The sequence below is a fragment of the Hemicordylus capensis genome, chromosome 10 (assembly GCF_027244095.1).
Source record: "Hemicordylus capensis ecotype Gifberg chromosome 10, rHemCap1.1.pri, whole genome shotgun sequence".
Classification (NCBI taxonomy): Eukaryota; Metazoa; Chordata; class Lepidosauria; order Squamata; family Cordylidae; genus Hemicordylus; species Hemicordylus capensis.
In genome coordinates this window covers 9589983-9605558 of record NC_069666.1, presented here as the reverse complement: position 1 = coordinate 9605558, position 15576 = coordinate 9589983, and the positions used below count along the sequence as shown (strand labels likewise).

The window sequence follows — 15576 nt, the reverse complement described above, 5'->3', positions numbered from 1 at the left end:
ACCTTTGGTGCATCTGTGTATTGCCTACACAGACTGGCAGCGGCTTCTCTAAGGTTAGTCAAGAGTCTCTCCCAGCCCTACTTGGAGATGCTGCCAGGGATTGAACTCGGAACTTTCTGCATGCAAAGCAGATGCTCTTCCCAGAGCGGCCCCACCCCTAAGGTAGGGGTGGGCAAACTTGACCCACCAGTTTCTGTTGAACTACACCTCCTATCATCCTCAGCCACACTTTATTGTGTCTGGGGATGATAGGAGTTGTAGTTCAACAACAGCTGGAGAGCCAGGTTTGCCTGCCCCTGCCCTAAGGGAAATATCCTACAGTGCTCACATGTAGTCTCCCATTAAAATGCAAACTAGTGCAGGCCCTGCTTTGCAAAGAGGAGAATTCATGCTTGCTATTGCTACCACAAGACCAGTTCTGTGGACGCAGCAGCAAATGGGGAAGCATGAAATATTTGGGGGGGGGGATATGTCCACTGCCCTTTGGAGTCACCCCTGGCAGACAAATATAAAACTGGGCAAAAAGCTGGCGAAGAACTAAGTTTAAAACCCAGCCGATGCAGACAAATTGGGTGAAAATGGTTAAGAACGGAAAACCCAATTAAACCTTTGTGGAGCTACCAACACCTTTGTGGCGTCTGAATTCCAAGGTCATGTTTTAACACTTAGGACAACGAACACAATGCACAGTAGATCAGCCTTGCCCCGTGAAAAAACTAGTGCAGTTTCAATGGAATCTGTGCACTGAACAGTTTGGCATCTGATATAGTTTTCTTTACAAGCTTCTGTGGCCCACCCAAGTTTGGAAACCTGATTATGTGGGAAAGGAGAATTGGGAGAAAGCATTGGGTTTTCAGGGCTCTATGTTTTTTTAACTGAGTTGTTTTTTAAAATTATTTAATTTGTTTTGACATTTTGTATTTTACATATGTATTTCCCCATTTCCCCTCATCCCTCCCCCCCCCCCGCCCTGCCCTGAAGCCCGACTTAGTGACTTCTTTGGAAAAAGCACAATGAAAACCTGGGAAGGGATTGTTGGAAAACACAATCCCCCGAAGAAATGAACACAAACACAATAATGAAAGAAGGATCATCTGCCAGGGAATAACATGTACAAATAAAAAGGCCAGATTTACAGTGGATTTGGCTGTGGGACACTGAAGTTCTTTCGTTTTCTTTTCTCTCCCTTTCTGAATCACAGTTGCTTTCCTACTTCCCTCCAATTGTCACATTGTTTGGAGATGTAATTTAAGGGTTAGGGTTAATTGCCTTCGTGGCTGGGAAAATCCTGCGAATCCGATCCATCTAAGTTGGATTCGTGGGGATAATTTCTCCTATTGTGAAATGTCATGTGGAATTGTTTTTCTTTCCACAATGGTGGGGAAAGCCACTTGATTGCTTGGGCTTTAAAAAGTGGTGGAATTGCATCTTCCCTTGATACACTTTAGCTTCTTTGTCAACCACTCATTCATTCATTCATTCACATTTATATACTGCCCCATATAAAATTTCTGGGCGGTTTACAGATTATCACATAATTAACACACCGGGATCATGAAGAAAGCGGTGCTCTCTTAAATAGACCCTGGGGTTGCCATTTGCTTTGTCGCAATCTGTTTGGTTTTGAATGATCTTTGCTTAGCTGCAACCAGGCTTCTTCTCAGCATCACCCCTCTCATTTTATTTACATACCTGCCAGCTGCAAGAATCCTCAACTTTGTTTTCTTAATGAGTCCATGTTATCCACACTCTCTTAGCACTGACCAGACCCCCCTGCCGACTGCTTCGATACCCTGAGCAAATATGAGAGAAAGCATCTTGGGGACAGTCGCCAAGATGCTGATAAACACATACACTTCAGCAGCTGATAGATGACGGCAGAAGCACGCTTGAATTAACAACCAGTCTTGGTTCTGTAAGGCCTCTTTTACAAGCAAGTCCAGAAGGCCTCAGGGTGAGAAAGGGTGCGAGAGACCCGAAGGGAACGGTTTCAACTTTTCTGCAGAAGCCTGTGTGAATGGTTGGGCCCATATTATCTCCTAAGGGGCCTGAATAATCCTAGTAGCACGTAAGCCAGCTGGGAGGGTTGGTGTAACAAAAGCCTTGCACTCAATGAGGCTGTTCTCATGAGCAGCCAAGCCTGGATTTGGCTGCCCATGAACACTGCCGGCATCCAAGCTGATCGTGGTGCTGCTGTGCTGCTAAACCCAGCTCAAGAGCCTGGCTGTTAGGCAGGGCTAATGCCGTGAGCGTACCTTTAATCCAGGCTCTGTGATTGTTGTGTGTTTGCTCAGGATGCTCTGAGAGAGATACAGGTTCCTAGAGTGCAGTGGGGTATCTCCCAATGCACCATGCTCATCACGTGGTGCATTGTGGGATATCTGGAGGCTGGGTCAGCCTCCAGAATGCGGCATGCTGCATCGCCCATAGTGTGGGTGTGCACGCCACGCAGTTCAGGACTCCAGCGGATCGTCTGCAGGGAAAGTATTATTATTATTATTATTATTACATTTATAACCCGCTCTTCCTCCAAGGAGCCCAGAGCGGTGTACTGCATACTTGAGTTTCTCCTCACAACAACCCTGTGAAGTAGGTTAGGCTGAGAGAGAAGTGACTGGTCCAGAGTCACCCAGCTAGTTTCATGGCTGAACGGGGATTTGAACTTGGGTCTCCCCGGTCCTAGTCCAGCACTCTAACCACTACACCATGCTGGCTCTCTGTAGGTTATGTATAAAGTAGGTTATGCCCTGCCTCCCTCTGCCCAGCCCAGAAAAGGACGTGTGAACAAACTTAATGAGTGTTATGCTCTCGTGCCTCTGCTTTGCAACTCCCTTCCGTTTGGGCTTCACAAAAAGGTGCAGGCAAAGCCTTGGATGCCACAGCGTTGCAGTGATGGGCTGGGTCCTGCCTCTAGGACTGCCTGCTGGGTGCCAGGGAAGTCGCACTGAAGAGAAGGAGGAGTCCGTCTGCCTGGTGGGACTTGGGAGGCGCAACATGCAATCATCCTCGACTCCTGGAGTAGGCCACAAGGCTCAGGTAGTTCAGGCTAGTTAGCTTCCTAACGATATTGGGTTTAATGTGCGGTGGTGTAAGTAGCTCTGGGGCTAAGCATCCTACACTGTCAGGAGGGCCATTACAGCCGGTACCATCTGGGGGGAAGAATGTGATTTTTTACAGACTGCACCCCTAGCGATGGAAAACAGGTGACAGAACTGCAATACTTTAAGCTTTGGGTGTGTTCTCATGCTTTTACTGTCCTAAACATCGGGCCCTGCAGTGGCAAAATTTGCAATGATGTTTTAAAAGGGGTGTGTGTTTTTTTGCATTTTAAATTTTATTGGATTTTATCATATAGCTTTTACATTCAAATTGCATTCACTTATCTAATTCTACACATAAGTAAATATTGACTTCCCGCTTGCCCAATTTAAAAAGTATTTACAAGTTTTAAAAACACAACTACTTTTTTTTTAAAGGAAATTGACAGAAGAATGGAAATGAAAACTGGCAGCAATCCTCAAAGATTACTCCTCAGAGGCAGTAATTTGTTCATGTTGGTTCCTCTAACCCTGACCCTTTCCTTTCTGGAAAAGGACTGCAATTTTACCCCAATCATTTAGGGGCAGGGATAAAGAAGGGGTGCAGAAATCTGTAAATGCAACAATGCTGTCACCTATTTTCCATCTCTAGAGCGGTAGATGTTGCCAAAAATTACTACGAGCACCCGTCCCGAGACACTACAGATGACCAAAATTTGTGGGCCATAAATCATTGCTTGTCCAGTGGTTTTAGCCCCCTGTGGGAAGCACTGAAATGCCTACTGTGCACTTGTCTGAGTCCACCCAAATATCAGTGGCTACTCCATATCAGTCCCAGTTCAGCAGTGAGTTGATGTAGGACCTTCCGTACTGAGGACCCAAGGCACCGATTTGGATATAATTCAGGAACTTTGCTAGCATGTTAACAACTTCAGGTTTGCCAGTCACCCAAAAGTGTTGTTGAAATCTGGGTGGTTAACCCACTCAGCCTGATGCCAGAATATCTTTAAACACCCCCCCCCCAATGCTAAATGTTCTCAGATTCTGTTTGCTTTGTGTGTGTGCTGTTTTCTCATGTTGGATCTTTCTTCCCCTGGGGGATTCTGGCACAGACAAGAGAGATAAAAGGCAGAGAGCAATTTTGGTCATGTTAGAGCTCTTGGTTCATATTTTTGTTTCTCTCCTAATATATGTGTAATATATTTACACAGCTGCTGAGCTACTGTCAAGCAGCTTTCCCCCCCTCATGAAGCAGTGTAACAACGGGGGGAGGAAGCCACCAAGAACATATGTTCCTTGCCCTGTGCCTTAGTGGGTTTCCACTGCTGCTTTCTCCTCATTCCACCACCAGGGAGGAAAAGGGGTCAAGGTGTCGGGAAATCAGGGGTGACTCTAGAACAACTAATTTTGGGGAGCAAAGGGGTATCCAAGAACATCAGGGGAATGAGGATTTTTCTGTACATTAACCTTACCTATATAAAAGGCCACGTAATGGTGCAGCGGGGAAATAACTTGCCTAGGGAGTAAGAGATTGCCGGTTCAATTCCCCACTGGCATGTTTCCCAGACTATGGGAAACGCCTATATTGGGCAGCAGCGATATAGGAAGATGCTGAAAGGCATCATCTCGTACTGCGCAGGAGATGGCAATAGTGAACCCCTCCTGTATTCTACCAGACAACCACAGGGCTCTGTGGTCGCCAAGAGCAGACACCAACTCGAAGGCACAACTCTACCTTTACCTGTATAAGAATGGTAAAGTGTGCCGTTGAGTTGGTGTCAACTCCTGGCGCCCACAGAGCCCTGTGGTTGTCTTTGGTAGAATACAGGAGGGGTTTACCATTGCCTCCTCCCTCACAGTGTGAGATTGTGCCTTTCAGCATCTTCCTATATCGCTGCTGCCCGATACAGTTTGGATAACTTCATGGAGGAGAGGTCTATAATTGGCTACTAGTCGGAGGGCTACAGCCCACCTCCAGCCTCCAAGGCAGGATGCCTCTGAGTACCACTTGCAGGGGAGTAACAGCAGGAAAGAAGGCATGCCCTCAATTCCTGCCTGTGGTTTCCAGCGGCATCTGGTGGGCCACTGTGCGAAACAGGATGCTGGACTAGATGGGCCTTCTTGGGCCTGATCCAGCAGGGCTGTTCTTATGTTCTTACAGTATCAGCGGGGATTTGAACCGGCAACCTTCTGCTTGTTAGTCAAGCATTTCCCCGCTGCCCCACTTAAGGTGACCCAGTATAAGTACTTATACCTTATTAAGGAAGCTTGCTTGACGTTTTCAAACTTATTCAGAATATGGGTCAGATTCCTCGTAGAAAATGCTGTCTTTGTGGATTAGGCTAAAGCTGCCAGTCTGCTCTCCAGGCTAATTTTGTCTCCATGTCCAAGATCATGTGCCAGGAAGGACTGGGGTGAGGAGGGAGGTCAGGAACAGGCCAGATGAAATCTTCATGGGAGATGGCCCTGCAGCCCCCACTCCGGCCCTGCGCATATGGTCTCATCCAGCCCAGTTCCTGGGCAGGAAGGAAGCGAAGGGGCTGGCCTGGGTCCTGGGAGGCTATAGGAGTCAGGCCTCCACAGGAGGAGGGGGAGGCCAGCTGGGGTGCCTTTCTGGCACAGGGATCCAGAAAAGGGGATAGAATCTCACTGGCTACATACCTCAATTGGTACCAGCCTCCTGCTTATTCAACAGGTCCTTTTTAGAACTTGTGCTGCCAGCCGGCTGCTATGCAGCCTTGTTTGACCCAGACGTGGACAGAAACTAAACCAGGCACTCTCGGGTCCCTTCTTGACAACTCTTTGTTCCTGGTGGAGGCAGCTGGATGAGGATCTGAAACAGAGAAGAGGCCCGAGGAGGGAGAACAGGAGGGAAGGTGGAACATTGGAAGCTGCCTTCTACAGAGTCAGACCATTGGTCCATCTAGCTCAGGATTGTCTACCTGGGCGCTTTCCAGACTAGCTGCTCATCAGCAGCAAAATGCCTCCATTTGGGCAAGTCGCATTCGAAACGTAAACAGCAGGGGGAGCAGGCTTGCAGTAACTAACAACCTGGAAAAAAAACAGCAACTTTTTTCACGCCGGATATACAACATCCTAGCTCTGTATTGCAGCGATTAAATTCGAAACAGGGCACTGGAAATGTGAACCGTACCATGCTGTCTGCGTAGGGACTATGGTGTCACAATGCAGGAGGTGTGGAAGCACTTCCAAGATATGTCCTGACCCCATTGTAGGGTCTAGTCTGGAAAGCATCCCAGACCGGCAGCGGCTTCTCCAAAGCTGCAGGCAGGAGTCTCTCTCAGCCCTATCTTGGAGAGGCCAGGGAGGGAACTTGGGACTTCAGATGCTCTTCCCAGAGCGGCCCCATCCCATAAGGGGAATGTGTTACAGTGCTCATATCTTGTCTCCCATTCAAATCCAAATCAGGAAGAGCCCTGCTTAGCAAAGTTGACAATTCATGCTTGCTCCCACAAGACCAAGTGAAAGAGAGAACCACAGACTAAGGGCGATGGATCTACAACTGGGCCTTGCTGAAAGTATTAGGCCCATTCACATGACCATTAAGTGGGGAGGTAAAGCCTCTTACCCCTGTGCACACTCCCCATTTTCTGTCATGTGTGAGTGAAAAACAAGATAGAAGGCATGAGTGAGTCTGCTAAGCTTCAGCTGGGTAGGTCAATTTTCCGCCGACCTAGTTCAGAAGCTGGGGAAGGGATCTGGGTAGGGTTTGCTTATCCTACCCAGCTGGGGCTTAGCTCATGATCAAGCTCCCTGCCTCCAACTTTTTCATTTACACATTACTGAACATCTGAGGCATGCACAGCTCCTGAACGTGGGTAGGATGCTCCTCCTACCCATTTAACAGCCATGTGAACAAGCTTATTATCTTATGGAGACTGGACTGGCCTCCACATGGACCTTTGCAGAGTAGCCTCTGAATTCCAGGATACCCTCCAGAGGAGGTCCATTTGGTTGGATCAAGGATCCAGCATTCTGCTCCCAACCACGGCTGGCCAGATGTCTCCGAGAAGGCGACACACAGGACATTTAGCCGTGCAGTTATTTGCTCCATGTCATTCTATGACCAGACAGGCAGGCAGAAGACACACTGGAGGTTGGAGGTCTGACGTCTGCTCTACCTGTTACATGGCACCTGACAACTTAGAAGTGTGGGGCGGGATCCAGTTATTTAAAGCCAAAGCAAGCCTTACTTCTGGGGAGCTTTAGGCAGGATGAAGTGGTGCAAAATGGTGCGTGTGGGATGTTCTCGGCTGGGATCGACAGAGATTTGTTACTGCAGATATGCTACTGTGTTTCATTAACTGGAAGAGATATCCAGGATGGCTTTGGCAAAAGACCCAGCTCACTCAGCAATGAACCACAAATTTAGGTCAAACTAAGATAATCGGAAGAATTTGTAAGGCTAAAAGGATTTGATGTGACAGCGTTCACCGGCTTCCTCCCGAGACCGCTGACCTTAGATCATGAGGTGGTCATGAGAAGTTATTAAGAGTCTATTCGACTTCCACCAGAGCGACCATTTTGGGTTAGCTGTCATTATGAAATTTCATGCTACTTTAACAATATTTGATTCTCTTAATATTTGCAAGCTCTTCTGCCAACCCAGTGCACATATTTAAATAAAAGCTTGCTGTGAATCCTCTGACGAGCACAGGAAGTTGTTTTTATGTCTAGTCAGAGCACTGATCCATTTAGCGGAGGATTCTCTACATGGGCTGAGAATGGCTCTCCAGGGTTTCAGAGGGGCTCTTTCCCCGTGAGAGGAACAAGAACACAGGAAGCTGCCTTATACCAAGTCAGAAAACTGGCCTATCTAGTACTGTCTGCTCTGACTAGCAGCAGCCCTCCAAGGTTTCCGACAGAGGTCTTTCCCAGCCCTACCTGGAGATGCCGCCAGGGATTGAGCTTGGGACCTTCTGCATGAAAAGCAGATGTTCCACCACCGCACTGCGACTCCCTCTCATGAAGGCAGGGTCTCCAGTCCTACCTGGAGAGGTCAGGGCTCGAACTTGGGACCATCTGCACACAAGGCATGCGTTTTACCACCAAGATACAGCCTGCAGATAAAGGATGCCAGTGAACTGGAGAGACAATGACAGGCTTATAAACTTAGTCTATACAAGATTAGGCACTCTGACAGCTAAAGAAACTGCTCAGGCAAGCAGACCAAGGAGGGACAGAATGGCGTAGCGGTCAGAGTGTCGGACTAGGTCTGGGAAGACCCGAGTTCAATCCCCATCCGGCCATGAAGCTCACTGGGTGACTCTGGGCCAGTCATGTTATCTCTCAGCCTAATCTACCTCACAAGGTTGTTGTGAAGATAAACATAACCATGTACACCACTCTGGCTTCCTTTGCAGAAGAGCGGGATAGAAGTGTGAATAAAACAAAACAAAACAAAACAAAAAACAAAAAAATATCCACAGGAGCACCATATATAAATATTCGTAGTAGTAGAAGTAGTGGACCCACTTGATCATAAGACAAATGAATACAATGCCACAAGACTAGCCCAGAATGCCAGGTTACCAAGGAATTCATGACGTGGATTTCTGCGGTGAAAGTAGGAGCCTAAACACAAGTGTTCACCTTATAAAAACTAAAACAAGCATTATGAGGTAAGCGTAGCTTCTACATTAGCTCTCACATCGCCAAAGGTCAGAATACGCCCCCTCCTTAGTGAAGCCCACAGTTCTTCACATAACGACAGTCAACAACCAGTCCTGATGCTTTATTATTTTAATGACATATTAAAAGGCAAGTTATTAATTATACAGACACACAAAACTGGTTTTTGCTATACAGAACACTTAGAAGTACAAAATACACTTTTGTCCACAGCACGGTTCCACACTGACATGAAGAAGGCGTTCCAACAGATATGTATGCCGATGATAAGAAAAACTACTTAGAAAAAAGACATTTGCATTTATTCTTTAGAAAAGAAAGGTAGAGTGTGCAATCCAGTCAAAGCTGAGTATGATGAAGTTAAGCACATGCTTAACTCTCTTCCACTGATATTTGTGAGATGATCTGGCCAAAATTAAGCACGTTAAAAGCACTGTTTTCAATGGGGAATGGGGCTATTTCCAATGGGCACAGTAACTGTGTCTTACCCTTCCTCCATCAAGCTCTTAGTGTTACACAAGATTCTGAGGTGTCCCATTTTAGCCTCACAAAAACCCTGTGAGGGGATAAAATTAGGCTGCATGCATTGGGCTGCCCCCCAAGGTCACTCATGAGCTATGCGGGTGAGCAAGGATTTGAACTCGGACCTATCCAGCCAAAGTCTAACATTTTAATTCAGGAGTAAGCAGGCTTAAGGTTTCCAGAGCCTGGGGAGCTACCAGAACAAAATGGCAGCTTGGGGAGGCGGAGCCAGTCACAAAATGGCAGCTTGTACAATAGAATATATGACATTCTTACACCACTGTGCAGCACTTCAGGGGCGCAATGCAAGAGGCAGAGAAAGAATAATTGACAATGCTATATACAGGCACTGTTTATGAGTCCCCCAAGAATTAGTGCCCTTAGCGACCACCTAGGTCTTTCTAGTGGATGGGAACAGCCCTGGAATAAGAACAGTCCAGGAATTATGAAATCAACCAAATGCCCTATGAAATAAGGAAACCTTGCAGGTTGATCAAAAACAGCCATAAAGGGGATCTTCCCATTTGTTAAGGCTGTATCCTTCCAGTGACTGTTTCTGGTGTCTATCTTATGTTACTTTTTAGCTTGTGACCCTTTTGGGGAGAGGGATCCATCTTATATATGTGTTAGTTAGTTATTTCTCTATGTAAACCGCTTTGGGAATTTTTGTTGAAAAGCGCTATATATCTTATCTTATCCATTCATTCATTCAATTTCTATACCGCCCTTCCAAAAATGGCTCAGGGTGGTGTACACAGAGAAATAATAAATAAATAAGATGGCTCCCTGTCCCCAAAGGGCTCGCAATCTAAAAAACATCAGATAGACACCAGGAACAGTCACTGGAGGTACTGTGCTGGGGGTGGAGAGGGCCAGTTACTCTCCCCCTGCTTAATAAAGAGAATCACCACATTAAAAAGGTGCCTCTTTGCCAAGTTAGCAGGGGTGTTATATAAATATTCGTAGTAGTAGTTGTTGTTGGAGTTGGGGTGGGCAACACTGCTGGAAAAGCTCTGCTTTATGTCTTGATATACAGTACTGACTCTTTCCAATTGGGTTCAACAGGAGTCTTAGGAGTGCTTAATTTTGGCCAGATTATGCCCAGAGTTACTATAAGCAAACTGGCCTGTGTCCATGCTAACCCAGAGAGAACAAGCAATGTAAAGGTGGATATGTTCCCATGGTCATAGTAAAAAGCCCCCAGTTTACCTTTATCCTTCTCATATGTTTGTAAACATGTTTGCCCCCACCCTCCACCCCCCGCCTCTAAAAAGCTACAGCCGTGGCCAAGCTCATGAGCATTAAGCATATCCATCTATTGGCTATCTCTCAAGGCAGCCAAACAAGATGGCCACAGCAGAATGGCAACCTATAAGGTATCAACCAGTCCACAGCTGCCCAACTTGCGAGGAAAAAAAGAAACAAGTCTGGCATGTATACAAATACGTGTAATAGGAACCTGCCTTATTCAGTCAGAGCCTTCATCCGTCTAGCTCAGTACTGTCTACACTGACTGGCAGTGGCTCTCCAAGGTTCCAGGCAAGAGTCTTTCCCAGCCCTACCTGGAGATGCTGCCTGCCAGGGATTGAATCTGGGACCTTCTGCATGCAAAGCAGATGCTCAACCACTGAGCAGTGGCCCCATCCCCAATCAGCTAAATGCAACACTGTGTTAACACTGAAATCAGAAATACGTTAGGCGTGTTAAAAAGGCGAGCTTGCACGTTTATCCTTCCATATGGTACTTTTTGAGCACAGCAAGACAAGCAAACTGGAGCTGGGCATGGGAGAATGAAACTATGGGTGGAACCAAGAGGCTATGCTTGACATGGGGCTGCCATGGAAAATGGTATCTCAAGTGTCAAGTGCTCCCAACTTATTACTGGATCATTAACCAACGTTGTGATGTCAACACGGGAAGTGCTTCCCTGCCTACCACTGGTGGTCGCGACCAGGATGGCGAGATCATGACACGAGGGTAAACAGTCCTATAAGTTACAGGGTGAATTTGAACTGTTTTTTGTGGCAGCCATAGGAACATGGCTCCATCTAGCTCAGTATTGTCTACACTGACTGACAGCGGCTTCTCCAAGGTTGCAGGCAGGAATCTCTCTCAGCCCTATCTTGGAGATGTCGCCAGAGATTGAACCTGGGGCCTTCTGCATGCAGATGCTCTTTCATTGAGTATGGCCTCATCCCATAAGAGGAGTGTCTTCCAGCGCTCACATGTAGTCACCCATCCAAATGCAAACCAAGGCAGCCCTGCTGAGCAAAGGGGACAATTCACTCTTGCTACCACAAGAACAGCACTCCTCTCCAAATCCCATGTCAAACATAACATGGAACTCTACCTGGCATTTGCAGGTCTTGGAAATAGTGCCAACAGAAGGAACACCAGAACTTTCTTAATGACAGAGGGCTTTAAAACAAGGTTGACTGTATGCCACAGCACATCTATTTCCGGAAGCCAATGGTTTGACACTGTGGCTTATTACAACTGTCACTGCAATACTTGCAATAATTTTGCAAAATTGCCTTGTATGGTTTGTGGAGTAGCATGCATGCCCATTTATGAACATCTGAAGTTACTTTCTACTGAATCAGACCATTGATCCATCTAGATCAGAATGGTCTACACTACATGGGAGGAGAGCTGGTCCTGTGGTAGCACACATGAATTGTCCCCTTTGCTAAGCAGGGCACACCCTACTTTGCATCTGAATGGGAGACTACATGTCTGAGCGCTGTAAGATATTCCCCTCAGGCGATGGGGCCATTCTGGGAAGAGCATCTGCATGCTTGCATGCAGAAGGCTCCAAATTCCTTCCCTGGCATCTCCAAGATAGGACTGGGAGAGACTCCTGCCTGCAACCTTGGAGAAGCCACTGCCAGTCAGTGTGGACAATACTGAGCTAGATGGACCAATGGTCTGACTCAGTAGAAGGCAGCTTTCTATGTTCCTATGACCTGCATCAGCTATCCAAGGTTTCAGACAGGAGTCTTTCCCAGCCCTACCTGGAGATGCTAGGATTGGAACCTGGGACCTTCTGCATGCAAGGCATGTGCGCTACCATTGAGCTACGGATCCTCCCCAATGAAGCTGCCTTCCACCGAGTCAAGACCATTGAGCTCCGTATTGCCTACAATGATGGGATGGCGTTCTCCAGGGTTTCAGAGATCTGCTTGGAGATGCCAGGGATCAAACCTAAGACCTTCTGTGCATAAAGCATGTGCTCGAACATGAGCGATGGTCCCTTCCACGGATATACCATCCCTGGCTAGATAAAAACCACGAACCAACTCTTAAGCATGGCGTGGCAAGCTCTCTGAGAGATGTCACCCCTTTGGGCTACCTTTTCATATGGAAACAAAAATCCAAACAGGAATGTACTTCGTACAACACCAGATATACAGATAGTACTAAAATGTACACACATTCGAGTTTTAGCTGGGTTAAAATGAGACAGTTAAGGCGCTAAGAGTTCCTTGCCAGAATGGGCCTGGTTACATCACGTAACCTTACATTCAAAAATGGCCTGAAATGGCCACATGGAAAGGGAGGCATTAAAGTGGGAAGAAGCAGCATGGGCAGCATTGGGCTGGGGGTCAGTGCTCCCTCTAACAGGGAGTCCCAGATGTTGTTGACTACAAGTCCCAGAATCCCCAAGCAAAAGCCATTGCAGCTGGGGATTAGGAACATAGGAAGTTGCCATATATTGAGTCAGACCATTGGTCTATGTAGCTCAGTATTGTCTTCACAGACTGGAAGCAGCTTGTCCAAGGTTGCAGGCCTTGGAGAATCTCTCTTTCAGTCCTATCTTGGAGATGCTGCCAGGGAGGGAATGTGGAACCACGATGCCCTTCCCAGAGCAGCTCCATCCCCCGAGGGGAATCTCTTGCAGTGCTCACACATCAAGTCTCCCATTCAAATGCAACCAGGGTGGACCTTGCTTAGCTAAGGGAACAAGTCATGTTTGCTACCACAAGACCAGCTCTCCTCTCCTGGCAGTTGTAGTCAACAACATCTGGGAATCCCCGAGAGAAGTCTGCTAGGGGTAGAGGATGTTTAATGTCCACGTATAGACACCCTTCCCTAAACTCATGTGCACGAAGCAAATGAATCATGCTGTCTCTTGCCCAATCTCACAGTATACTGGCCCCAAAGTGAACCACGCCACAAAAGTCACCCTCCCCCACCCCCACACAAAAAAATTGCCCTTACTTTGCCTCCCCGCCACTCTCAAAACCACCACACAAAGAAATGGTCTCACAGGTATCTCAGCAGATGTTGGTTTGATCACATGAGTTTAGATCCTGTGGATTTGGTTTTGTTGAAAAGTACTGGTGTGTTTCCCAGACTGAGGGAAACACCTATATTGGGCAGCAGCGATATAGGAAGAAGCTGAAAGGCATCATCTCATACTGCGCAGGAGGAGGCAATGGTAAACTCTTCCTGTATTCTATCAAAGAAAACCACAGGGCTCTGTGGTCGCCAGGAGTCGACAATGACTCGACAGCACATTTTACCTTTACAGTCACATGCTTCATGTTCGGCGCACCATGTCTATGCACAGTGGCCAAATGAAGGCCATTCTCTGCAGTATCACTGAGGGATGCCAGCCCAAGGGTGCCAGCCTGAACTTCCCATGCTATCCCATACTCAGTGCCAAGGGGGAAAGGATGGCAAGGCCACATGGGATATGCTCTAGCCTAGGGAAATGCCAAGGGTAATGGAATCAGGCATGCTACCACTTCATCAGTTACTGTAACCATAAGCAAATTTTCAAGTTGAGCCTATATACATCCACTGGCAAGAGAACGTCTCCTGCTATAAGGCCATATTTTTAATAAAACCCTTAAATATTATAGTTAGTAGGCTCGTTCTCACAATCATTAACTGGGTAGGAGAAGCATCCTACCCAGTTTCGAGGGCTCTGCACGCTCCTGGTTTTTAATCGTGTGCTTGTAAAAAGCAAGACTGGAGGTGGGGAGTGTGATCATCTGCTAAGCCCCAGCTGAGTAAGATGAATGTGCCTTCCCCAGGTTCCAACTCCAGCTTCTGAATGAGGAAGGAGGAAACACCATTCCACCCAGCTGGGAATTAGTGGATGATTATGCTCCCTGCCTCCAACCCTGCTTTTTACAAACTGAAAATCAGGAACGCACACAGCTCCTACCCATTCAATGATCATGTGAACAAGCCTAGGACCTAAAATGTGCAAAACACCTTGATAACGGAATCAGAACCAATGTCCAGAAAATGATTCCATTACCAACATATTTTGCACATTTCAGACAGTTTCCATAATGCTTAAAAGATTTGGTAAAAATATGGCCTCATAGTAAGAGATGTCCTCAACCTCTTGCCTGTGGATATAAATAATATCAACTTGGAAATTTGCTTATGGCCACAGCCAATGAAAAAGTGGTAACATGCCTGATTCCGTTACCCCTGGAATTGTCCCAGAGCAGTCACACAACTGCTGCTGTGCAAGGTCCAATGGGCACCAGATGCTGAAGTGGACATGAAAAACTTGCCTTTCAAGCCACTGGTTCTCTCTAGTCCAATTTTGTCTGTTCTGCCTGACAGAACGATCTTGGGCACAGAGGTCTTCCTCAGCCCTGCTATGCCCTTTTGACCAGAGAGACCATGGGGACGGAACCCAGGGCTTTGCGCATGCAAAACCTTGCTCTAAGTGCTTAAGTGAGCTCTAGTATATCGGATGGCAAGGATCAAGCTGGTGGCCCTTTGCGCCCATTCCAACTCAAAGTATGGAGCTTAACCTACTGAGCTACACTACCCCCACGGAAATCTAGGGGGTTTATTTTCAAGCCCTGTGCAGAGAAACGGAGTACCTGTTATTTCGTTTTATCTATTTACAAAAGGACAACTTTCTCTAAAGGGAAAGTTAGAAAGGGTTCACATTCAGAGCTTAAGAGCTCAGAGAAAATTCACAATCAATCAAAGTGCCTCCCTCCCACAGCCCCTGACCGTGACCACAAATGGGAACGCAATACAAAATGAATCCCAAATGGGTGGTGCAATTCCCTCATTAGAACGCGCGCGGTCGAAATCTGGAGGGAGAGCAAGTTGTTATCTGAAAAATGGAAATGGTGTTTTCTGAGTTTAACAGCTTCTATGATAATGTAACACAGAAAAAGCCGGGGCCAAACTACGCTGATAGGCTTCCCACCCCACCCCGCTCCTAGAACATCATATTAGAGGTTATCTGGCTAGATAATTTACTCGGAAAATGGAGGAAACATCCCCAAATCAGCAAAATCTTCAATGTTGTAATTGCCCGTCCCTTGCGTTGGGTCCCCCGGAATAGGCAGCATGTCCTGCAAGATAAAGAAAATCACGA

At 46.9% G+C, this 15576-nt stretch overlaps 1 protein-coding gene across 5 annotated transcripts in view; it reads right to left on the bottom strand.

The window, feature by feature from the left end:
- Positions 1-8783: 8783 nt before the first annotated feature.
- Positions 8784-15576, bottom strand: part of ARNT2 (aryl hydrocarbon receptor nuclear translocator 2) — a 122324-nt gene continuing 115531 nt past the window's right edge. For all 5 annotated transcript variants that reach the window (XM_053272558.1, XM_053272557.1, XM_053272559.1 and 2 more), the window contains exon 19: positions 8784-15553. In XM_053272558.1, coding sequence (XP_053128533.1) covers positions 15455-15553 — 99 coding nt within the window. In that variant the 3' untranslated portion in view covers positions 8784-15454. The remainder of the gene's footprint in view (positions 15554-15576) is intronic.